Raw genomic sequence first — 27,345 nt, 5'->3', positions numbered from 1 at the left:
CACCTCCGCCGCATCGCCAAAATCCGACACTGCCTCACCCTCCCCGCTGCTGAATCCCTCATCCATGCCTTCATCTCCTCCCGCCTTGACTACTGCAACTCCCTCCTCACTGGCATCTCCTCCCATTCCCTCCATAGACTCCAAATGGTCCAAAACTCCGCTGCCCGCCTCCTCACCCACACCCGGTCCCGTGATCACATCACTCCCGTTCTCCGCTCTCTCCACTGGCTCCCCATCAAGCAGCGCATAAACTTTAAAATACTCCTCCTCACCTTCAAAGCTCTTCACCACCTTGCCCCCCCCTACCTGTCTGACCTCCTCATCCCCCACCGCCCCACCCGAGCTCTCCGATCCTCCTCCTCTCTCACCCTGACTGCACCAACATCCCGACTCAAAACTTTTGGCGACAGAGCATTCTCCCGAACAGCACCCCGACTCTGGAACTCCCTCCCCCAACCTGTCCGCCACTCTCCCTCACTCACAACATTCAAATCCCGCCTAAAAACATACCTCTTCACCCAAGCCTATGACCTCCCCTACCCCTAGCCTCCTCTACCCCATTGCCTACACTTCTACCCCCTGTTACATCCCCATCTTTTTCTCTCTACTTCTTCTGTCTTGTTCATTTTATCTGTATATTAATGTGTTCTGTACGTGTTGTCCCCCCTGTCTGTAAATACCCCCCCCTTTTTTATTATGTTCAGCGTCTTTGGGTCACTGAAAAGCGCTATATAAATAAAAGTTATTATTATTATTATTATTATTATTATTAGTAATCATCAAGATGCCTGAGCTGTAAATATTGATGATGGGTTTACAACTACAAGACAGTAATATGAAGTGTGGAAACAGGTTGGAGCAAAGCTGTAGGCAAATGTGTAACATTTGGTTACATACAATGGAATACCGTATTTCCCGCACGAAAAGGCGCAACCGATAAATGGTCTATTTTGGATAATTGTTCATATATAAAGCGCACCGGACTATAAAGCGCATAATGTCAGTTGGGCTTTATTAAACGCTTTCAACTCATTTAGATCAACATTGTTCAACATCAACATTGTTCGAACATCAATGAGGTTTTGACAACAACAACTCTGACTTGTTCAGCTGCAGTACGTAAAAAAACACACTCTGCTACCGCTAAAGACACGTTAGCCTATTCACAACAACTCCGACTTGTTCAGCTGCAACACGTAAAGAAACAGTTTGATATCGCTAAAAGAAACGTTGGAATTGCTCACTTATAACACGTAAAATACAACACAATACACTCTTTCAGTTCATTCCTCGTCCACAAATCCCTCAAATTCTCCATCTTCAATGTCCGAGTTTAACAGTTGGGCTGGATGCCATAAATCCGCATCCCCGGATCCATCTCCGAGTCACTGTCGCGGCAGTTCAGTGATGAGCGTGAAAGCTCTGACCACAGTTGGGACTGATACTTTAGCCCATATAATACAATATAATGGATCCATGGTCTCTTGGCAGGAGCCATCTTGGGGTCCTTAATTCGGGGTCTCTTATTTAGCCGTCTGCGTTGTTCCTGATGTAATGTTGTAGTAATAATGTAGTTAATGAGTACCGTAACGTGCTTCTAGACGCAAGTCTCTCGTGTCCCTAGTCTTTTTTATACACTGTGTACCACACAAAATCACTTTGAGATCAGTACGCACAACTATCTAAATAATCCATTTATTAAACGCACCGGATTTTAAAGCGCACTGATGAATTTTGAGGAAATTAAAGGCTTTTAAGTGTGCCTTATAGTGCGGAAAGTACGGAACACTAAAAAGGTTTAATTTCTTGCCAAAGGTATGGTATTTGACCAAATGGTATTATGTATTATGTCTCCAGGGGTATTCAACATATTTTCCCGAGGGGCAGATTTTTCTGAGAGCCAAGGCCTCTGGGCCAGAGGTGCACCACACGAAACTACTGTAACAACATTTTGGGTCACACAAAATATCTCATCCTCAACACACTGTATCAATAAATTGAGTTAATACAATTTGTGTGCTTTAGCGACGTTCCTTTGCAAAATTGCCCATCCAGTACTGAACCAGAATTTAACTAGGACTAGACTAGGACCAACCAGGTCTGAACCAGGACTGACCCTGAATCAAAAGGTCTAAAGCAGAATTAAACAAGGACTAAAACGAGACCAAACCAGGTCTAAACTAGTGCTAACCCAGAATTAAACCAGTTTCAATCGCTTGGAGGATCTGATTTGGCCCCCGGGCCTTATGTTGAATAGCCTTGGCCTACTCATTTACCAATCTCTCTCTCGCTCTTCTTATTAACAGATGCCAGTTAAATGGATGGCTCTTGAATGCATCCACTACCGGAAGTTCACCCACCAGAGCGATGTGTGGAGTTACGGTGAGGGCCTGTTTTCATTGTTTATGCCCATATACTGATCATATTTACAGATTCCTAATAAATGTTTGTGTTTTTTCTTGACTTTTCCGCTTGCTTTGTAATACAGGAGTGACCATCTGGGAGCTGATGACTTTCGGGGGTAAACCTTACGATGGCATCCCCACCAGAGAGATCCCGGACATTCTGGAGAAGGGAGAGAGACTGCCTCAGCCGCCAATCTGCACCATAGACGTCTACATGGTCATGGTCAAATGTAAGTAATACACTAGACAGTATTACAATAGACCAGTTATTTATTAAAATCTGTTTTTTACTAAATAATTTCTTTAGATTTTTTTCATTGTAAACCCCAGTTTTGTTATTGTGGTCTATCTGCTCTTGAGTACTTTTACTTTGGCATTGCATGTTTTAGAACTTAAAATAATGTATACATTGAAAAGTACACATTATTTCAGTCAGGATTTTGTATTAGCACTCAATCTAATGGCAGCAGGGCTAGTAGATCTGGGAAATTTAAAGTGTTTTTTTTGTCAAGGTCAAAGAAGACAAGCTCATGTTAGAAAGTGGAATGATACGGTATATTTTTATTGTCCCTGTAGGGATTTTTTTCCTCTGCATTTGAACATTGGACAATGTTATGACATTTAGTCCATTTAGCGTTATACAGTACGTGTCCTTTGAAGCCTGCTCAATTCTCTGGTTTGACTCCTCAAAAAGTCAAAAAGTGAAATTTTTAAAGCCCATTATAATTACAGAGCGATGGGCGGATTTAGGGGCTGTCCCTGATTTGCTTTATATTATAAAGTAAAATCTGTTTAGGGTCAGGGTGAAAATGAGACAAATGTGTGCTGCATGTGTTTTATTTTCCACCAAGCAGGAAGTGCGCTGTTAGATGCTTGTTGTTATTTGCTCTGCGCTCTGAACGTTGTGAAAAGTGCTTAAAAGGTAATTGCGGTAAATAATTAGGATGCTCTGAATGGATTGGGTAAGTAAGCAATGTGGACCTCTGCAAAGAGTTTAAAATTAACTAGTTCTGTTGTTCATGTTTTAAGACATGTGAAAACCAGGTACAGCACCTTTAAATGTACGATTTTTAAAAAATCGTACATTTACGATTTGCATTTGCATTTGCATTAGTACTGGTAATACCGGTAGTTTCAAATCAGCATGTTCAAATGTAAAACAACAAAAACAAAAAATAGGAAAAGTTATGAACAAGGAGCTTGAGATTTAATACAAAATAGGCTGCTATCTAATTGGCCAGAGGAATTTCCAGTACAGTTAATTTATTTTCAAATAATTTGCAAGAAAACCACAATCCCCATCGGATTCACAAACATATTTTTATTCAAATTCGTCAGTGTGTGTGTGTGTGCGCGCGCGCGTGTGTGTGTGTGTGTGATGAAGGAGCACTGAGAAGATTCCCTGGCACAGTTCACTCAGCTTTTGATCCAAGCACAATCTCTTTTATTGTGTCTGAACCTTGTTTGTACACCTCCGCAAGTGAGCCTGAGATGATGCGTATTCACTGCAGTTTAATCAAGTACTGTTCATTTAATATTCATCTGCTAAAGCATTATTGGAGATTGCAAGGCTCAGGTTGGAGTGGGAAAGTTAAAGTGCAAAATGTCTCAAAAAAATCTCCAATGTTACGTTTGGCCAAAACATTTTATTAATTTTACTCCTTGTCTTGACTACGTGGACCTCCAAGTTGCAAATGTTGTGATGTTATAACCTGCAGCTTGCCCTCTAGTATTGCCCTGAAGTGGTTTACATTCAGTTAGAGGCAGGCTGACGGATTCAGTCAATCCGCGTCATCGGCTAGTTTCCGCATGTGCAATCTTACTGGACCAATCACAAAGTGGAAAGAGGATGTTTTTAGATGCTTGATAAATTCAATATTAAAGCTTCTTAATTCAGGATTTAGCATGTTATGCACAATTGACTTTTTTAATCTTTTAACTGCATCATAACATTGTTCTCTCTTTAAAAAATAAAATACTTGGAGTTTTGTTGTTTAGTAAGTCTTAAATTTAGTAAGTCCTCTACTCTGAGGTCGGTGTAATGCCTCATTCATCCAGGAGTGTTCCATCATAGACAATTATTCAAGTGTAGTCATCTGACCTTTCAACTTTCATCCGAAAGTCATTTTTATCCTGTAGACCTGGTCTGAAACCTCAGATATTTATACTACTCTGGCTGCGTAAGCCCTGCCATCTGGGAGGAGTTTCCTTATAATAGTCTTGTAAATCTATTTGTTTACACAAGTTTCACCTAAAAAAAATCGTATTTATTACGTTTACAGCCCTGTAATGGGCCATAGAAATAGCTGTTGTTTGCTGATTTCAGCTCCCACGTCACTGATGCGTACCTGATATGGCATACGACTTACCTGTACATTTTGCTGACCAGGGCCTCAAAACGCAGTCGTAAACATCAGGTAAATTGAGCCACCATTTCTGTTTGAAGAGGAATTCTCTTGCCCTGTTGATTCCTCTTTAAAATCAATTCCTCTTCTTGCTCAGAATCTTAACCTTACTGTCTTCAAATTGATGGTTTCTGGCTTTCAGATGAAAATCCATGACACTCTGCAATCCCAAATTGACATGCCTTCTGTGTTGATACAGCCTTTTGTGCAACGGCTGTTTTGTCTCACCTATGTACCTTTGCAACTTTTCTGACTGTGTTGGATTGAATACATTATATTGCTCTGTTTTTTGTGGGCATCTTATCCTTAGGATGTACAAGTTTTTGTTTTAAAGTGTTAGTTTTTCAACACAGTCCAGACATATAAGGGTTAGAGTCACCATTTATCTTGGTTTTGTTTCCCTTTAGTCCAGTTTTTTGGCTCTTTTAACTTTGTTAAAGGCCCAACGTTCTTCGTCTTCTTACCCTCTGAGCTGGTCGTCACTTTTTGGGCTTATAGTCACACCACGGTGTCCAAAGCGTCCAGTTTACATGTAAAATCTATAGTGGACGCTCCTCCAGAATGTCTGAGCGGCGCAAATCCCGCTTTTTTATCGTTTGACGCTGTATGTTTTAGGCGTTTATAGATGGGCTGCAAAGTTAATAGTAATCGTGCTTTCAAGTCGTCGTCGTCGGCCGTTAGTATCCAAGTCTTAATATAGTCCAAGTCTTATATAAAAAATAAACTATTTTTGAAAATAATTTCGCTCTTTTGCTGCTGCCGTCTTTTTGACTTCACCTAACCCGGAAATGTGACGTCACTCCGGGACATTGTCTAGCCAACACGGAGGACAGGGATAGCGACTAAATGAATCCTCGTCAAGTGAGAGGATTTCGAACAGCATCCTGTTGAAGAACAGGTCCAGCAACTGCTGCCTCATATATTTGAGCCTGACGCCTCGTCGGACGATGAAAATGGACCGGATGAGAATGATGAGGAAATGAGAATGAGATGGCGACTAGACGGACATACTTTCTGAATGGTGCGTGTTAAACTAGAATATATCCCACGAAATTATGTGAAATACAATGATAACGAGGTTCTTTACTGTATTAGTTCAAAACTGCAAATTACTAGTCAAATGGTTCCACCCCACAAGTCCGAAGGTTCACTAGTCCGAAGGTTCACTAGTCCGAAGGTTCACAAGTCCGAAGGTTCACTAGTCCGAAGGTTCACAAGTCCGAAGGTTCACTAGTCCGATAGTCGCATTCTCTAAAGTGCCTGTGCGTGCTGCTGCTCACCGATGTGGATGATGGAGTCCACGCTCGCGGTGGTGTTGCTCCACAATATCCACAGCGCAGCGAACACTGGAATCAGCGTTTCCTATCACGGAATCCACAGACACCGCGGGAGTGTCGGTGAGGCGCGAGGTAAATCCCAAAGTCGTGGACGAAAAGCAAAGTATTCCAGGCGGCAGGGTGAGCCCGGGGAAAGCTCGGCGGGAGGCGGGGAGAGGACGTGAGAGCCCGGTGTGAGTCCGCTGCGCTGGAGGAGAGATCCAGAGCCTTCAGACTTGTGAACTTTGGGACTTGTGGGCAGCCGCCAGTCAAACTGACCTGAAAACGGGAGTCGAGAACGTGCCGGTGGCTCGATTCAATTTAATGTCAAATACATTCAACTTCCTGGTATAATTATTACAGCCAGCATAAAGTGAGCAACTGCCTTGATGTGAAAATATCTTTCAGCATACTTTTTCGAATATCCAAGTCGATATTTCACGAGGTTTAGGAAACTGTCTTCCATAAAATGTTGGTTGCATAGCATTGGACCAGACTTGCCACACATTGCCGATTTGGGATTCCAAAACATTCTCTTGGTACGGACAAATCGTGTCAAAAGATGTCCTCTACTCTTCCGTTTGGGCCACTCAAAGAGCCCGCTTCCCTCTTGAGAGCAGTGCATTGCTACACATCTCTGTGTCATTGCAGATAACAGCAAGATTCGTCGTATAAAACGTAAAATTCTGCTCGGTTTAGCACATGTACGACGAGAACAATGAAGGTCCGGCTACAGCAAGCTCCCGGTGTGTCGTCACTGATTTGCGACCGCGGTTGAAGCATTCGGTTATCAAGGCGGTTGCTATGGCACATTCTTGGGTTTGGCGGAATGAACCGTCCAGACTTCGTTGTGAAAAAATGAAAGCTGTATTCCATTTATTAACCGACGTTGCAGCCCATCTTTAAGTTTCTGACGCCTGGAGTGGCATTCATATCACCGCGTCAAAGCGTCCAGTTTACATTTAAAGTCTATGTGGATGTGCGTCTTGGGCGTCAAGCGTTTTTGCGGCGCAAATCCTGCGTTTTGAACGTCGGATGCGGCGTCAGGGGCGTTTGAGAAAAGACAAAAGTTGAACAAAGCTCAACTAACCAATCAGAGATTACGCTCCAGTGACATGCCTACGCACTACCCGGAAGAAGACCCAAAACAAACTCTGCAATGATTTTTTAAAAAGATGTCGCTCTTGGAGCAAATAACTATATTCACTAAACTCTGCTCACCTCTGAAGAATCTGCAGGACCCAGACAAGCCCCGCGCCAATCGCCTCAGTTTTTGGACTTTGTAAATTAAATACACCAAAGCCACTTTCTCCACCTGTTCTGCCATTGCACAGCTACACAGGGAAACACAACAAGTCCTCCACTGCGCCTTGGACGCGTGTCTGCTGGTGAGTTGTCCGGGGCGTCCAGGACACGCGTCCAGGGTGTCTGCCTTCAAATGTACAGGCGTCCAACTCTGGCGTCGGGCACAAATATGGACGCAGATGTGTGAACATAGCTTAAGACACGCGTCTAGGCCGATGCAGAAGTTGACCAAAGCTGAATCTTTGGCGGCCAACGTGGCGCGACAACCATTCCAAGTTACGTACCTATGCATTTCACCTATGCAAATGATGATATTCGCCAAACGCAGATCATCTCTGAAGTATCTGGTGGACCCAGACAAGCCTCTGAGCCAATAGCGAAAGTCGAAATGTTTTTATTTTCAAAACTGTGTCCAGATGACTGAACTTGAATCCTTTCCTCTGAGCCTCACAAAACATTAGTAGTAATGTCATAGGTAGAACTCCAAATGCATAAATCATCACCAAACCTCAAATCGCATTCATAACAACTGCATGGTTACATTAGTATGTTAGAGCAAGCAAGGTTTGTTTATCTCCCCCATGTAATTATATCTGCAGCTAATAGATGGAGCTCTAACTTGATTCCTGATATGGGAAATGCCTGACTGATAAGAAGTCATTTGTGCTTTTTAAATTTCTAAAATATGATATGCTAAAGCAGAGAAACAAGAGCATGTTTAAAGAACAATAACCATACAAATAATGCATATTTATCCTTTACTTAAATTTAAATTTTCTAAATTGAAACTGTTTTATTTCCCAGAAACATACATAGCTAGTTACAATGACAAAAAATAGAAAGGCACTGTAGAATTTGATAAACCCGGATATATATATTGTTCAGGAGCTAGAATCCCACATAAACAACAAGAATAGGGCAACAATCTCTTACTAACTGTTGTGATGTGCTCCTGCCTCTGCTTGTCATTTCTCATGCCATATGTTGAATATTTTTATAGCTATTGTAATGATTTATTTATTAACTTTTAGAAGAAAAAAGAAGAAAAAAAAACTGCCATTTGAGGAATTCCAAGCAATCACACTTCCAGCTATTGGCCGCCTCACAATACAAAATAAAGAAGCGTAGAGTGACTTTTATACCGGCTACAAACTCTCACACCAGTTTCCTAGCCAAATGTGCACTTTTTTAATTATCTTTTCCTGAAAATGTTCTCTTTTTCATTAACAAATTAGAGAGAATGATGTGTTCCAGCTCAAAAATGCATATTAATCCAAAATAATCGCATGAAATGTAATAGTTACTGTGTAAAAAAAAATAACCCTATATATATTATATCTATATCTATCTCTCTCTCTCTCTCTCTCTATATATATATATATATATATATATATATATATATATATATATATATATATATATATATATATATATGTATATATATATATATATATATATATACATATGTATATATGTATATATATATATATATATATATATATATATATATATACATATGTATATATGTATATATATATATATATATATAATGTTATGCCAATTGCTCTTGACAGGGATATGTGAAAGCCCTGCAGCCATCTTTGTTGTAAATGAATTACTTTGCCTCAAGCATAGAAGTACATTTTTGGCGCTGTCCAGGGGCTAATATTTAAAAATCAGAAAATGCATAAGGCTATTTATTAGTAACCATATTCCTTGTTCTCTCTAGACCACATTAGCCAGTTTAATATGAACTACTAAACTATCAAACTCAAAAATGTGTATTTGGAATCATTTTGAAATAATTGCTACTGTCGCTGGTGTTAGGGACCAGCAAAATGGTTGCGCTGTAAAGTCCTAATGCCATCATTGAAGAGAAAGAGGGTTGTGATTAGTGTACTAATTGTGCAGTGTCCACACTAAGAGCTAGCATGAACAGATTTAAAATATCGAAAGACTTTTTACTCTCTTTTTTGAGGTGCTTAGTGCTGCTAATACATACATGTACATAAATTGTAATTTTATATTTTGTTCATTATAATCCACAATATTGATCTAAAATGGCTTAGTAATAGAAATAGGACAATAGGTTGGGTCCACGTGACATCACAACTTTCTCAAATCTCTATAGTTTAGCTTAGACTGGAAGTCTAAAATTAAAAATTAAAAAATATAGGCGTACAACTACAGTAGGTAAAAAAAAGTTCAACTTCTTCTCTGTCAGCATAAATAAACATTAGCTTCATAAAGTGGTGCCATTAAGGAAATCCAAAGGTGTGATTCTTGTCAGTTAAGGAAAGGCAAGGCAAGTTTATTTGTAGAGCGTTTCAAAGTGCCTAACACAACAGGAAACCCCCCTCTGTCCTTTATGAAGACTTATCCAAACAGAATCTCTTAAACATTTAGGTGTTGTCCTCCATAAAGAACTATCAACAATCTTAGAGAAAAACTATACTTCTCTTTCCTCCACTATAAAGAAAGATATTGAAAAATGTACTCTTATCCCATACTTAAGGCTAAGTCAAAGGATTGAAAGAAACGATAAAGAATAATGTTTTGCCCAGACCCTGCCCAGTTATCAAAAGAACCAGAGCGTGGCTGTACTGAACCAGAATATAAAGCTCAATGGGAAATATTGAGTGTAATGTGATGCCAGAGGTTCCTGTACAGGGAAGAGGAAGTCAAGAATCCCTGGGTAAAATCTGTGCTTACAACATGGAAGGAGCTCATCAAAACATCATTAAAATCATTAACATCTTAAACTGGTTGGCTTATGAGGGTTATGGCGAACCCTATTTTTACCAAATAGTACTGGCCTGAGATTCAAGAATTACAAAAAGTATAAAAGTATTTCAAGTTGTATAAGATAATGACATGTAAAGCTTTGATATCTCGAAAGACTCCTTTGGCTTGGAGAAGCAGGACATTTTAGGTACTTACAAATAAGGAGTTATTATAACCAAGGAATTAAACTAAGTAATGACCATTACAACCATCTGACTGAAAGGGTTTTGAATCAGAATGTTTGAGTGGAATAATATCTAAATTATATCAATGTATTGCTACTCTACTAAATATATTAAAAACTAATGGGAAAGAGAAGGTAGCTTTGTTGTGGCAGACAAAGAGTGGAAATATGTACTTCAGAGTGGAGGACCACATGGAAAAATCTGTGACGTTTTTTCATAACACCGTGTTAAGTGCCCATTTTTCAAAGGGAAACGCTAACTGTTTCATAAACTGTGGCAGCCAGGAGGCAAACAGCTATCTCATGTTTTGGGACCTATTGGGACTGAAATTAACAATGCACTACATACTGTTTTTGACATTGCCATCCCACCCAACTTTAGAACTATATATTTGGTCCTAAAAACTTCTGCCATGGACACAATAAATAGATACCATTGGAGCTCACTTTTGGGATGGAAAAAAGGCCATCACAAAGAATTGGATGACACAAACCTCAACAAGGATCAAAGGCTAAACTGACAGTAAACAAACATCAGACAAATGGACAAAATGACATTCAGACTTAATCTGGACAAATTTGATGGACTTTGGATAAGTTTGGACTTTTATTTTAATTTAAATGTGCCATGATTGTGTTTCTTTCACTCTCTGGTCTTTTTTATGTTTATTCTTTAAAATAATAACTTTAAACCATAAGATTAATATGACAATTTTGTGGAGACAATCCCAAAAAATTATGAAGCTTCAACATTTTTGGATTCAACACTTTAAAGTGAATCTCCCACAGTTACCCAAGCCCTGCTCACTGTCTGAGGTATGACATCATCGAATTCTAGAACCTCAACTCAACAAGGGCTTACATAACTCTGTGGAAAATGTACAGCTTTTTAAAGAGATATCCAAAATAAATATCCACAAATGTTGAATTGTATCATTATCTGTTTGGGATTGGCTCCACAAACCTAACATCTCATGGCTTTTAATTTATTTGTTTTTCTGTATTATTGACCGAGAAGATGTTGAACTGTGCGCCAGTATTTGTGTCATGTGGATCGGCCCAGTAATTACAAAGATATGTATCATAAACTATGTAAACAAATCTTTCATAGAGTTCTGACCTGTCTCAACCCAGTTTAAACTAAAGGGATTCAAGAACGTTGTGAACCTGACCTATTACATACCAAACTGTTTCATTACATTACATGTATGAGTTGAAGTCTGAAGTCTTTTTTAATAAGATTCAGAGCAATACTTGCAGAATAATTTTGCAAAACATTTTCCAAAGTTGCTTAATAGTTTTCCTTCATAACTTATCTGTTAAAGCGTAACATGTATTCTTCGGTGTCATAATGATAATAATTAGAACACTATTGTGTTCTTTTACAATGGACACAAATAACAGGTTATAGTTACATTTTCTCATTTTCACACAAAACTTTAGACATTACATTTTCAATAAATTATTTTTCTTACACTCTTTATCTCTTTGTCTCTCTCTCTTTCTCTCTCTCTCTCTCTGTCACTCTGTCCCTCTCTCTCTCCCCCTTCTGTCCCCAGGCTGGATGATTGACGCAGATAGCAGGCCCAAATTTAAGGAGCTGGCGGCAGAGTTTTGCCGAATGGCGCGTGACCCTCAGCGATACCTGGTCATTCAAGTAGGTGCATTTCTTCAATCAAAATTTTTATACCATAAGTTTAGGTAGACTATTTTTTTCTTTCTTTCTGGTCGCAGGGGGATGACCACATGAAGCTGCCTAGCCCGAATGACAGCAAGTTTTTCCAGAGCTTGTTAGACGAAGAGGACTTGGATGAACTGATGGATGCAGAAGAATATCTGGTGCCGAAGGGCTTCAACATGCCTCCCCTGGGGTCCTACTCTACACGGCCCAGGGTCGACTCGAACAGGGTGAGACCGACTTATACAATGACTCCGTTCAAGTTGGATGCTATTATTATGCATTTCAAGGCCAATTAAACAATGTTTGAAACCTTGGGAATGGAATACAATTAAAGACTACTCTATTCTGATTTTACACACTGAAAAGGGGGTAAATGAGGATTGGTCTAGAGTAAATCAAGCTGAAAATAATATCTGCTTGCATCTGTGGGGGCACAGTGAAGGACATGTGAGCGCTGAAATTGTTAGAAGTTGTCAAGGTGTGTGGATCTCTTAGTGATGTCAAGAGGTGCAATTAAAGTGCGTATGAGAGCAAAAAATTGTAAATTGTAAATGGTCAAATTTATATAGTACTTTTCTACCTTCAAGGGAGTCAGAGCGCTTTACATCAAATAAGCACTCGCGGCAAGAAAAGGCAACTTCAATTCGTACACAAGACAATTCAAAGTGCTTTTCACAACAGGAAGAATGCATTAAAATCACAAAGATCTGACAGAAATCAGAAAACAGTTTAAGACATAAAAGAGAAGAGTGCAAAGAAAATAATTTCAGTCAACTGTTCCAGATTTTAGCTGCATCAAACTGAAATGCAGATTCCCCATGTTTAGTCCTGACTCTGGGCACCATCAGGAGGCCCCTGAAGTCCTCAGAGTCCAAGGTGTTTAATATGGCACTAACATGGAGAGACTTGTACACAAGCAGAGCTGCTTTAAAGTCTATTCTCTGACCACAGAGAGCCAGTACAGAGACCCGAGAACAGGACTAATGTGATCGTACTTCCTGGTTCTAGTCAGGACCTGAGCAGCAGCATTCTGGATGTACTGCCGCTGTTTTACAGCTTGTTTGGAGAGGCCAGTGAGCGGCCGTTACAGTTGTCTAATCTACTGGAGACAAACACATGGAAGTCTCTCCGAGTCTGGTTTAGACACTATACTTTTGATTGAGTTCATTATTACCCCCATATTTCTAACTTGATTTGTAGATTTTAGAGCAAGACTCTAGGAGGTGACTGCTAACACTTTCTCTTTGCTTCTGTGGGCCAAAGACAATTATTTCAGTCTTGTCTGAGTTCAGCTGGAGAAAGTTGTTTTGCATCCACACACTGATCTGTTGGATGCAGTGACAGAGTGAATCCATTGGTCCATATTCACCTGCCATCAGTGAAACATAGATCTGAGTACATAATTGTGATAGGACACATTTTCGGTACGTATCAGCTGACCTAACGACAGCATGTTGAAAGGAAGGGGTCTAGTCTCTGTAAGAGGATCCCATGATAAACAGTGTCAAAAGCAGCACTCAGATCTAACAGAATTAAGCCAGAATTAAGCCTAACCTGTGTCATTTGTCACCTCGACAAGAGCAGTCTCAGTGCTGTGATGAGGTCTAAAACCTGACTGAAAAACATCAAATGAGTTATTTATAAAGAGGAAAGCTGTGACCTGTTGGTAAAAGATTTTTTCAAGGACTTTGCCCCAAAATGGCAGATTAGAGATGGGCCGATAATTACTCAGTACTGCGGCATCAAGACTGCTCTTCTTTAGGAGAGGCTTTATGACCGCAATTTTGCATTGGGAACATTGGGACATTGAGAACGTTCCATATTGAAGCGACATGTTAACCATATGAGTGAGTGGTGCTAACAAACTGTTCATCACAGAGTTTAGAAATCTGAAGGGTAACACTTCAAGGCAGCATGTACATGAACTCAGACTGGTGAAGATCTCCTGGACTTGTCAGTTACAGGTGCAAAGTTAGTGTCTAGGTGGTTTTAGGGTTATTTTTTGCATTGTGGGATTTATAGCATTTGTAATGCCCTGAACTTTGTCACTAAAGAATACTGCAAACTCATTACACTTGGATGTGGAAATTAGTTCTAACGGCAGCTGAGCTGGAGGGTTTGTTAATCTGTTTACTGTGGGAAACAGGACAAGTGAGTAGTTACTGCAGCTTCCAATTATTTCAGCAAAATATAATTCCCTAGTTCTACATAAAATCAGGTTGAAAATGTACAACTTCTCTCTGTAAATCTCTTTTTGAACCTGGAGCTTTGACTTGCGCCATTTCTGTTCGCCCCGGCGGCACTCCCTTTTCTGTGTCCTGACCGAATCATAAGTTCTCCATGGCGCCTTCTGCTTATTTTTAAAAATGTTAGCCTTCATATGGACAATGACGTCCAGAATATTCAAAACACAAGATTTACATTAGAGCATGAGACAAGTTTATCATTTACATAAACTGCACCTATGCCATCATTTATGTGTCTCCTCTGAACAACTGCAGGACTAGCCGGTGGTTTGGTAAAAACAGACATGTCAAAGAAGACACAGAAATGATCAGACAGCACAGCTTCGACCACACTGACATTTGACCCTAACATTACCCTCTTTGTAATTAGGAGATCTAGAGTGTGCCCTCTGCAGTTGGTGGGGCCACTCACATACTGAGTAAGACTGTAGGTTTCAAGGACAGCATCAAGCTCTTTAGCGTTTCTGTCACATATTATCATCCTTGATGTTCAGCAAAAACATTAGGAAGGAGTGACGTTATCTCAGAAACAGTGGCGCTGGGAAAAGAATGTGTGTTGATATTTAGGTGCGTCACATGATGTATTGTATCATCTCCAATCAGGACAGCCCTGTCAGTGACCTTGACTTTTGACACAGATTCTCCCTTTGTCTACTGCCTTTTGGCGACGTCATGTTTTTTTTCATTTAATTCAGTCTCTGAAAGTGGTAAAAATCTATTTGTAAACTGTATTTTAGGTGACTTTACATTATATTTGTATCGTTTAGGTTTTGCTCCGAGTTTGTTCCAAGATACAGCCTGGTCTTTCCGGTCTTTAGACAATTTTGGGAATGACACAGAGTCACTCCGCTTTAAGCTGAAAGTGGAGGTTTTTTTTGTAAAAAAAAAAAAAAAAAAAAAAAAAAAGTGGACTTCTTACCACTGGATGACCCTGGAATTGTATCTAAAGAAAAACAAATCTAGCACGCTCCCAACTAAGGCCCAAAGTCACTTGTATAGGCGCCAGTCACCCGAGACCGGAAAAAGCGTAAGAGAATGAATTAATGAATCTAGCAGGCCTGGTTGTGTAAGAGAAAATATGCCGATCTCAAAATCACCTCCTATATACTGTTATGTCTTTACTCACCTCTCCTTCACTGTCTATAATTTTCAGTTAAACACCATCCTCTCCAATTGTCCTTTGGAGGAGCTCAAGGTGGCCAAGGTCTTCCAATACTCTGCTGATTTACCTCTAATGGGCCCCTCCATCATATGCACCTCCGCGCGTGTGTGGCTAATACTAGGATCTTCAAGTTGCAACTCCCCCGGCCCCAACTTTCATTACTCAGGACTGCATAAGCAAACAGCGCAGTCTCTCGTTTAATAGCTGCCAGTTAGCTAATAGACAATGGGATGGGGTGTTTGCATTGCAGCTATACAGTGCTAACACACACTTCTAAATGCAGTGACCTATTCTTAATGCTAGCTCCATATTCCCTAATGGATGCCTGTTACATACTCAAGGACAGCAACTCCATCAAATCAAAAACTTTCATTACGCAACAAAAAAGTGGTTAGCATAACTTTTCCCCCAAACTCAACTAGGATGGCAACAAATTATTATTTTGTTAATAAATTAATTGGGGTATTAATTTATTTTACTAAACACTGTAATTATGATTTTTACATAATTTAACTTAAATAATAGCAACACAATTTGAATGATTTGGAGTCTTGACAAGACTGTATAACATGAGAGACTGTATAACATGAGAAGTATGGTACGTTGTTGAAATTGGTAACATAAGGGCCACCTGTTGCAAAGTTGCGGGGACAGAGCTTACTTTAGTTGCGGAAGGAGGGCTGTTGGCAGCCGCGCTGGACCATGTTAGCCTTATTAGCTTGTGAGGCCTTGGTCTGTCAGTTCCCGGAGTAGTATCTTTCTTGTGTTTTATGTGTTTAATTATCTCTTACTCCTAGCTAAAGACATGCAAATGAGAACTTTCAAGGAGAATCATATCTAAATTATATTGATTCATTAATAATCTGGACAGCCATTCTACTGTATATACAGTGGGTATGGAAAATATTCAGACCCCTTTAAAAAAAAAAAATCATTGCAGCCATTTTCTAAAATCTAAAAAGTACATTTTATTTCTCATGAACGCACACTCAGCACCCCATCTTGACAGAACAAAACAGATTTTTTTTTTGCGCATTTATTAAAAAATAAAAACTGAAATATGACATGGTCTTAAGAATTCAGACACTGCTGTGACACTCATTTAACTCACATGCTGTAAATGTCTTCTGATCCTTCTTGAGATGATTCTACTACATCATTGGAGTCCAACTGTGCTCAATTGCAGTAAACTGATTGGGCTTGATTAGGAAAGGCACACACCTATAAAGACCTCACAGCTCACAGTGCATGTCTGAGCAAATGAGAATCATGAGGTTGAAGGAACTGCCCAAGAAGCTCAGAGACAGAATTGTGGTAAGGCACAGATCTGGCTCCATAATCCTTAAATGGAAGAGGTTTGGGACGACCAGAAATCTTCCTAGACTTGGATGTCCAGCCAAACTGAGCAATCATGGGAGAAGAGCCTTGGTGAGAGAGGTAAAGAAGAATCCAAAGATCACTCTGGCTGAGCTCCAGAGATGCAGTAGGGAGATGGGAGGAAGTCAATAATCACTGCAGCCCTCCACCAGCCGGGGCTTTATGGCAGAGTGGCCCGACGGAAGCCTCTCCTCAGTGCAAGACAGATGAAAGCCTGCATAGTATTTGCCAATAAACACATGAAGGATTCCCAGACTATGAGAAATAAGATTTGGTCGCCAAAAAATGTCAATCTTGGTCTCATTCATAGAAAATGAATGAGACCAAGATTTAATTTTTTGGCGTTAATTCTAAGCGGTATGTGTGGAGAAAACCAGGCACTGCTCATCACCTGCCTAATACAATCCCAACAGTGAAACATTGTGGTGGCAGCATAATACGTTATGGGGATGTTTTTCAGCTGCAGGGACAGGCCGACTGGTTGCAATAGACGGAAAGATAAATGCGACCAAGTACAGAGATATTCTGGAAGAAAACCACTTCCAGAGTGCTCAGGCTCTCAGGCCGAAGTTTCACCTTCCAACAAGACAATGACCTAAACACACAGCTAAAATAACAAAGGAGTGGCTTCGAAAGAACTCTGTGACCATTCTTGACTGGACAGAGCCCTGAGCTAAACCCAATTGAGCATCTCTGGAGAGACCTTAAACTTGCTGTCCACCAACATTCACTGAGCATTAATACTTTTTTTTTCCCCAGTCTTACTTACTCATAGTTACAAAGGTAAAATGAGTCACAAGACGAGTTATAAAACAGTAAAATGAACATGCAGAACACAATAACAGTATGTACAGTAATTCATCTTGTGGACAATCAGATGATTGTTTACTAAAAACCCCATAGTCTTTTTGAAGTGTAGCATTATGTGATCAACCAGCCATTGTTCAAAATAAAGTGTTTGACTTTGCTCTACAAAGTTATTCAGTCATTCCACCAGCATTCTGCCATCTAATCCGATTTGCTCCCCACACTTGAAAAGAACCGCTGATAATGGCTCACTTTGAAGAGTTCGGGAGCAGGATGGATCAGAGAAGCATCAGGAGTAGGTGGATAGACATCTCTCCAGACATTTTCCTCCGTTCTCTCCATTCTGCTGTGTTCCCTGTAATTGCCGCTATAGTGAGCAGTTGAGTACAGCCAAGGTGAGATCGCCTGCGGCAGACTAGCACAGGACCGCAAGTTCGGCCTTTAGCTCGCTGTGTCATGTTTTGTGTTTTCTTGCGGGGCTTTCTGTTCTTTGTGGAGGTTGAGGGGTCTGATCTGCCAATGGTCCCAGAAGATTTTCCACACATTTACCTCTCACAGACAGCTGCGCGGGTTAAGAGTAGCAATGCCTTAGCTCCAGGTGATAAAACAACTGGTGCAAAAAATTGCTTCTAGGTTGAGTTTTTGGCAGCAGCACCAGAAATGTTTGCTGAACTTTTGATCTCGAAGCGTTACGTAAGATCAATTCTACTTTGATAATATTAAGTGCAGTCTTTGGTTACTTTATACAAATGAACATCACAGTAATTTCATTCAATTGTCAGGCATTTCTGTGGTTTTGTGTTTTTGAGTTTTTTAAAAATACTGTTTGTATAATTCTACTGAGGTAAAATGCTTTGTTCCACCTAAAAGAAAATCTAAACTAAAGGACTACAACCTCTGCAGAAAATCGACTTCCCCAAGCTAAGGATCCCGAGGGGCCGCATGCCACCACACAGCCGAGCTCCGTCTCCTGAGCCTGCATGGGACGGACGGGAGAGTGGACATAACTTTACAACAGATGGCCCCTATGTTGCGTGAAATGCAACATGACATGGCGTCATTGAGAGTTGAAGTCAGAACTTGGCCTGAGCAGAAATACTGGAGCTGAAAGCAGGAGCAGGAGGCTGCGCACACGTCAATGAGGCGGAGCAGCATATCTCAGACATTGTGAACGTGTTTTGGGGCTGGTTAAACTCTGAGTGGATATGTGAAATATGAAAAGCAAACATCGAAATTATATCAATGCATTGCTAATCTGGACTGCTATTCTTCTTAATATATTAAAAACAAATGGGAAAGAGAAGGTAACCTTGTTTTGACAGTCCAAGAGTGGGAAATGTGTTTACATCCCAGTGAAGGACCACAAAATCACATGTCTGGAAGGCATTTTGCTGGGAAAATGTGTCGTGTTTTTTCATATCACCAAAGTGCCCATTTATTCACAGGGAAATGCTCCTTGCTGGAGAAACTGTGGCAGGCAAACCACGATTGCATATTTTTGGACTGTCCTGTTACTCACAATTCACAGCAGACTGTTTTTGACAATGCCACCCCACTCATTTTTGGAATTATGTACTTGGGCCTCAAAAATCTTACCATAGACACAGTAGTAAATGTATACCGTTTGGCCATACTTTTGGATGTATTCAAATGTCAGAGATTTGGCGATTTTACATGGGAGGTTTCTATCATTGTCATGGCTACGCCGTAAGAAATATGACATGGATGTCCTTCACTTTTTTAATCGGCCCGATTGGCCAAATTGGATTGGGCGGACGGTGTTGCCGTATTAATGTTTTACTTCTCTTGTCCCTATCTACCTCTGTGCCAAATTTCAAGATTCTACAATAACATTTTGAAATTTTAGAAAAAGATATTCAGAATGTAGACAAGCACAAGTTTCAGAGGTGTGCAAATTTTCCTGACTTTTTGTCAATGTTCACCGTGTGAAAAGTAGAGTGGTTGGTCCCGAGAAGAAGACACTTTTGAGTGTCCCCTCTGTCCATTATCTTACCTGTGCCTGCTTTCCTCCGCATCTGGCTCTGTTGCTGTGCATTGACACAATTAATGAATGACAGCCATGCCAGGCTTGGGCCAAGAATCTAAATTCTACCCAGCGCTAATGTGCCGCAAACACACTTATACACTTACACTTATAGTATTTCTCATTAGGCTAAACTTAGTTGCTACTGCACACAGACAGTATTGGATCTATAATATGAACACACATTTCACTGTTATTACATTTGAATCTCACTCAAAGCTACTTCTTCACCAGATTAGAGGTTTATTCACAGAGTTCGTTCATTCTGTGCTCTGTCGTCCTTTCTATTCCTAGAAGTCCCTGAAGGGTCCTCTCTGTTCTTTCCACAGAACCAGTTTGGCTATCGAGATGGTGGCCCAAACCCGCCAGAAGGCTCTTCGTCTGGGGCCCAGGCCGGTGCGACCCAGGAGGCCTCTGGAGGTTCAGCTCTGGATGACCAACGCTGTAACGGGGGCCTCCACAAAAAGAACCAGAAGAGCCAGGGGACGGGAGAGGACAGCGCAGGCCACAGGTACAGCCAAGGGACGGGTGAGGACAGCGGGGGACATCGGTACAGCGCAGACCCCACTATCTTCCTGGGTGAAAGGACATCCAGGGGAGACACGGATGAGCATGGATACATGACACCAATGAAGGACAAGAGCTCCTCAGGTAAATCATACACATGATAAAGAAAGATGTAAATGAGTTCTTGATGTTTGAGTGCACCTTTTTTTGTCTTGTAGTGTGACCAGTGACTAGCAAAATACAAAAATGTAGAAAAAACATAATTTTGTTAGTAACTCTTTTAACTTTTTATAATTTAACATGTTTTGTGTCCCATAATAAAGGATCAATTACAATTATGCTATTTTGTGAAATAAAGCTGTCACACAGCAGGGCATGAAACTGGCCCATGTTCTTTTGCCTTTTAGCTTGAACGCTGAATCCCAGAGCTTGTCTTGGAGCATAAATAACAGATGAGCTCCTTCTGGTTTTAAATGTGTGATCTTTTATGTCACACCACAGGACACATTTTGGATTATAGAATTAAACTTTATCAAAAACAAATACAGTTTGATACATGTATAATATTTGATCATATCATTTTATTAACAAAAAATAAACAAAACAATTGCCATAGTGATATTCATTATAAAAGCATACATTACATACATTTAGGAAAATCTTTAGTACTCTTTTTGAGGTGGAATTTTCACATATTTTTTATGTTAATGGATTAGAATCATATTTGGTGTGTTCCTGGTTGAAATGTTACAAATAATAACATTGTATTTTGTACAAACCTCCAATGTCAATGATACGTACACAGGCTCTGCTTTACTGAAAAGATTTTTTTCATATTTTAAAGAGGAACAGGTCCATTGAATACACCTTCAAGTTTCAGATTGAGTTTGAGTTCCCAGCCATATCATTACCTAGCAAGTGTAATAGCCCTTAACATGAGTTTGTATGTTTTTAACCAAACCCAATGGATCCCACTTTGTCCTGTCTTTCATCTCCATCAAAGTTAACCCTGCTTCAGATGTTTATATAGGGCTCCCTCTACCTCATCTCCACTCACATTCACAATAAACACACTTTTTGTACAACGTTTTACCTGTTCATTTCACTTTGGTCCATTGATTATAATCCCCAATTGACTTGTCTAGTTTATGTTAGCCTTTCTACTGAGTCACGTTTCATTTTTGATCATAATTCAGTCCGTCAGCCGCTTTGATATTCCTCGCGCAATTCCAAATATAACTCGGCTCTGATGCAATGTCAAGGAGCAACAGGAGTGGGCAAAATCAATAGTTTTTGGCACTCCACTATTATAGCGCTTGGAAGCTGGTGAAGAGGGGTTATTTGCTGGTAGTTTCACCCCCAGGCTGATGGAGTGTGCAGTGCCAAGAAAGTGCAGGCGTGGTGACCGTCTGGTCTGGAGAGGATGCTATTATTCCCACTATCATCTCCACCGCTATCTTCTCTGCTCATTACACAATTGTCTATTTTCTTTTTTTTTCAATTTACAAACTCAATTAAAATTTGGTGAAATGTAGATAAAACATTCTTAATCTGTTTATTCAATTATATTTACAGCAATATGCAACCAATTCATGGAAACATAAAGCTAATTTAAAATTGAGCAAAAACACTCAAACGTCAAGTTTTTTTCTTCTACTTTACCTACTGTCTCCTATAGTCTTGTGTAATTATGCATTTCTATTCACTGTATATTTTATTTCTGAGGTCCTTCCCTTTTTCCTGAGCTGGCATTAGCCAAAAAGACAACACTTGATTCTTGTGGCTCTGAACGCATTGTAGCATATTAGCTCAATTGATAACAAATGTCAAATATATCTAACAAATGTCAAATAGAACTAACAAATGTCAAATAGAACTATTTTTTGTTTTGATTTTCAATTGGGTTTGTAATATCCAATACTTCTTCTGTGATTTTCTTACCTTGCTCTTTTTTTCTCTTTCCCTCCCCACTGTTTTTCCCCACTCTCCGCTTTAGAGTACCTGAATCCCATCGAGGAGAACCCATTCGTCTCCCGTCGCAAAAACGGTGAAATCCACGCCTTGGACAACCCGGGCTACCACAGCACACCCAACAGCCAGCCAGGCAAAGGGGAAGATGAGTATATCAACGAGCCCCTCTACCTCAACACCTTCCACAACCCAGCGGACCTTGGCTTAGAAGTTCTCAGGAGGAACGGTCTACCTTTGCCCTCCCAGCCTCCTTCTTCCATCTCCACCACCACCTCAGGATCCCATCTTCCGTTGACCATCCAGACCAGCTTGCCTCACTACCCCTTACCCTCTGCACAGCCTTCTCCAGCTGGCTTGGCTTGCCATCACCTGCCCCCTGTGCACCTCCTCCACCACACTTTGAAAGCCGGTCAACTCGGCAACCCAACCAGCATCGGCCAGATCAGCGGAACCTCTACCCAAGTCCAGACAGGTCAATCATCCAGCGCAGCACCCATGGGCATTGGCACCCTTCCGGCTTACCAGAGTCAAGGAGCTACCATGCACCCAGCTAGCCTGCTCAAACATGGAGGCCACACAACGGGGAAAGGTAGTGGTAAAAAGCTCAAGGTTACATTTGACAATCCGGAATACTGGCAGCACAGTTTGCCTCAGAAATCCTCTGTCCAGCTTGGAGCTGATGGCGTGCAAGGCGGTTCTACCAACCCTAAGCTATTCTACAAGCAAAACGGACACATACGACCTGTGGTGGCAGAGAATCCTGAATATATGTCTGAATTCTCCCTCAAACCGGGAACAGTTCTGCCGCCTCCACCTTACCGGCAAAGGAACACTGTTGTCTAGACTCTGCCACCTTGAGACTTTTGCCTAACCGAACATCTCTCTTCTTCACTCCACTGTCTCATCTAAATGGGGCTAGCCAAACATTGCTAGCTTAACCCGCATCTCCCAATAATGTGCCATCCGCTGTAGAGTGTAGCGACGTTCCAAGGAGAGGTCACAAAAACGCAAGCACCTTTACCATCTCAATTCCATTTTGGTTGTAGATAGACTTTGCGCTTCTAGAATGGTATGGGACATAACTTGGACATATCTTGAAGGACTCGGACTCACTGCCAGCCATTGCGAAGGAGTTTTATCTATTTACAATATGTCTGCTGGTAATAAAGCAGATCGACTGTTCTTCGATGGGAATATCGCGGTTTGTACATGACTCAATAGAGCACTCAACGCAATCATATCCAATATTTTCGCATATACTAATATAAATATATGTTGTTCATTTTCCCATCTAATATGTGATATTACCTTTCTACTATAACTGTGATACTGTGATGGCCAAAATGACAGCTTTTTCTTTGTTACTTGTGCATTTTTTGTTCTTTTTTATTTTGAGAAAGGCCTGGAAATATGCCGGGTGAACTGCTGTATTGTCGATGATGGAATGGCTGATTAAAGTAAAAGTAGCCTTTCCACACACTGTAAGCTTCTGTATCAACACTGGTTGCCATGTTTGGAAAAATAGTTAAAAGCTACTAATACAAGGAAGTTTGAAATTTGAAGAAACATGTCACACAGCAACAGCACAGTTACTTATATTCATGTACATGGCTATTTAACTTATAAAAAAATTATACATTCAAATTTGTTATATCGCTAGAGGTGTTTGTGACAGGTTTAAACCAATCCAATTGCTGCTAACTAATATTAGTTGGACCTAACAGGACAGAAAGTATTTATTTTCAATAGCTCTCAGCCATTATACATTTTGTTATTTAAAACCTGTGTTAATATTTCTCCCAAGTGTCGTATGTATGAATTAATATTCATATTTATTCATAATTTTGTTAAAATATTGGAAAATATACAACTGCTTTTGCATTATTATTGTTTGTCAAAAATAAAATCAGGTATGAGCCAGCGATTTTCAACTGTTGAACAAGACCCAATATGGGTTGCAAAAAGTAAAATGTAAGTAGAATTTTCTTTTTCTATTTAAGTCCTAAATAATAATATTATTATATGGTTTTAAATAAACAATGTGAAAGAGAGAGTGAATAATAGTTTTTAAGTGTGAATAAATGTGCAATAAAATGAATCAAACTGGGTCTAGCATTCGTCAGTTGAGAACCACTGTGCTGTGGATAAATGTTACAGTCAAATTGAATGAGCCTGTATATTTTGTATCATTATAGGCCAACTTCTGTACATGTAGATATTTTAATAACTTCATATTCTGAACTCAAAATCCCTCTTCTCACAAGTAATCCATCAAAGTTAATTTGACCAGTTTTTCCATTCTGATCTTCAACGGAAACGCCTATATTTATGGACTGTGATTTAGTGTGTTTTTGATGTATTCAGACTTCTACCCACTTGTAATAAAGTGTATTTGTATTCGAGCAACACTTTGGGTCCCGAGGAAGTTCTACGTAGGCAAAGTGCCAGTCGTTGCTGCTAAAAGCACTGGTGTTACAGCCATTACTCCTCCTGCCAAGCCATACTTAACACTTGCAAGAAATACATTACAAAACCATCATTATTTTTGCATTAATTATGTCATCTTGTAGTCTGTTTGCGGTTGCGTGTATTTGTTTGAAGTATTTTGTTGTGTGGAGTGTTTTTGCCTTTCCTGTCTAGCACTTTTTTATTAAATTATTTTAAAAGTCAATGGAAAGTACATGGCTAAATGTTGACGTATTAGTCAACCACCAGGCTTGGAGTTTGACCTTGTAATCAATGAATTTTGTTAGCTTCCGACAGTATTGCTAACGCCGCTTTGATGATCTCATAATTATTGGATGGAGCGGTATTTTGTAGTCCCTTTTGCAGCCGTAATGAAACGGAGACAGCATTTAATATGGTTATAAAATATTTATAGAGAGCTTGTTTATACGCAGTGATGGAAAGCCCAAAAAAAAAAGGGGTTTCAGTAAATCGCGCTTTCGTTTGCTCTGAATTATGCGAATAACCCTGGGAAAGTGTGTGTTGGAGATTGGAATTCAGATGAGACACTAGACCTGACTTGTTCCTGACTGCCCTTCACAAGCTTTGGCTTGCAGAGGAACTTTGGGAAGTGCTAAATTGCAGGTCAATAGAATGTGAACAAGTTAAATTGATACAAGACATAAAAAGCAGGACATTTTAGCAATAAATAGGATGGCACACTTCTGTCACAGATCAGTGACAAAATAGTCTTTTCTCCATAATGGTACACAGATCTTACCAGGTTTATTTTGAAAGTACTAAATCCTTTTCTAAGGCTTGTTTTACCCTTTCTTACAGAGACTGGTGTTTGAGTGGTCAAAAAATGTACTTTATTGTTTTAATCAGTACTAGAGAAAAATCCCGCACACTGTTTTACTTGCAACGTTTCGGCAAATGTTGCCTCCCCCTGTAAATACATTTCACTTGCAAGTAAGACAGTGTGCGGGATTTTTCTCTAGTACATTTAGCGCCGTCCTGATATCTATTGTTTTAATCAGTAGAATGGACAGTGAGATTTGTTTCGGCGTAGGCTAATCCCTCATTCGTCATAGTAGAATGTGTTTCAGAGGTAGTCATCTGGAAAATGTTTTTAAAACCAAATGAGATTTGTTAAATAATTGAATAGGATTTGGCCATTCCTTGAATACTACTTTGACGGTCAAACATCCCTCCAGCTATTTTCCATGAGTTAAACAGTACAATATTTAACTTGTTTAGCATCACAAGCTATGACAAAGTTGTACCTAAAGTTAATTTCCCTTCTTTTTCTTTTTGGTACATTCATCCAAACATGAAATTCATATTTGTGGACATGATTTATTTTCATTTTGGTCACGAGCCTAGGTTATAGTTTTAGATTCCTGGCACATTTGATGATATCACTGTAATACTTTCAGATAGAAGTCGGTGTAATCCCATTTTTTAACAAGACGTTTCATCTCTCATCCAAGAGTCATTTTCAATTTGCGGATATGTTGTTGTCGTTGTTGTTGTTTTATGGCGGTTGGCATCCAAGTGTTGCATTACCGCCAAATTTGCGGATATAGTCTGAGAACTGATATTTATACTACTCTGAGCTGCACAAGCCCTGCCCACCAGGCGGAACCTACTGATGATAGCCCTGTTTATCTATTAATTTGCATAGTTTCAAGTTTCCCCTGAAACCAATCTCCTTTGTTCCTATAACAGCCCTAGTAAGTAATGGTTCATATATATCATATTGTTAGCTGGCTGCAGCTCCTCATCACTGATGAGTACCTGATCAGCATCTGAATGCCCAGTGCTGATACCACTCCATGGATTTAAAAAAGATGTAAATTACCAGTAAATTTAACCTCCAATTCTGTTTATAGAGGGATTATCTTTTTTTTTAATCAAATCAAGCCTCTTTCAAACCATCTCTTTTCCCTACTGGTTTGAAAAAGGAGTTAAGGAAGCTTTTTTTCAGAGTAGGATAAATATCTGAGTTCTCAAACTAGATCCGCAGATTGAGAATGACTCAGATGAGAGTCTAAAAGTTATTTTTTTTTAAAGTGTCCAGATGACTACAACTCGATCTTTTTCTACATTTTCAGATAGCTAATGCATGTATTCAGAAATCAAAATGTCTGCCTTTTAAAACTACTTTGGCCTTTATAAAGATTAAGTTACAAGCAAAACCAGTATATTGAAATATACAAGACAGACAACTGGGTTTGAATGTGCAAACATCATTATCATCACTCAATAGGCTACATAAAAAACATCGACATTTTTTACTGCTGCTACCACTTTTTTTTGTGTTTCTCTCCAAGCCACGGTGCAGAGGCATGTAGCCACCATGTACTGAGACGACATGCGTATAGGCTGTACAGAACAATATCACCCTGCATGGTAATGAGTGTTTTACTACCTTTATATAGATATATCCTACCACTATTCAGAGTGGAAACAAGAATCCCTGCTATTTTTACTGAAATTAGTAGCACAAAATGGGACTCTTTACATTTATTTGTGTGTAAACTCTATATTGTTTTGTTGGTGTTTTTATTTTTATTTCACATGGTGTTGTCAACATTGCTGCATTTGTTTTGGTTGAATCTTTCTTGCACAAATTGTCGCTTTTTGGCTGCCATTTATGATGTTTAAATTATAAATCTGTACAGAATCTTTTTGGGGTTCTTA

The 27,345-nt window shown here is 39.8% G+C and overlaps 1 protein-coding gene across 1 annotated transcript in view; it reads left to right on the top strand.

The window, feature by feature from the left end:
* Positions 1-24,204, top strand: part of LOC140361448 (receptor tyrosine-protein kinase erbB-4-like) — a 553,408-nt gene extending 529,204 nt beyond the window's left edge. The window contains exons 22-27 of the mRNA XM_072447161.1: positions 2,307-2,382; positions 2,489-2,635; positions 11,959-12,056; positions 12,134-12,307; positions 20,046-20,367; positions 22,220-24,204. Of these exons, the coding sequence (XP_072303262.1) occupies positions 2,307-2,382; positions 2,489-2,635; positions 11,959-12,056; positions 12,134-12,307; positions 20,046-20,367; positions 22,220-23,037 (1,635 nt within the window). The 3' untranslated portion in view covers positions 23,038-24,204. The remainder of the gene's footprint in view (positions 1-2,306; positions 2,383-2,488; positions 2,636-11,958; positions 12,057-12,133; positions 12,308-20,045; positions 20,368-22,219) is intronic.
* Positions 24,205-27,345: the final 3,141 nt, after the last annotated feature.

This window comes from Eucyclogobius newberryi, unplaced genomic scaffold, assembly GCF_026437365.1.
Source record: "Eucyclogobius newberryi isolate DKJ021-1_F unplaced genomic scaffold, fEucNew1.0.hap1 SCAF_1, whole genome shotgun sequence".
Taxonomy (NCBI): domain Eukaryota; kingdom Metazoa; phylum Chordata; class Actinopteri; order Gobiiformes; family Gobiidae; genus Eucyclogobius; species Eucyclogobius newberryi.
The sequence above is the reverse complement of the archived record's forward strand: the minus strand, read 5'-3'. Positions and strand labels throughout refer to the sequence as shown.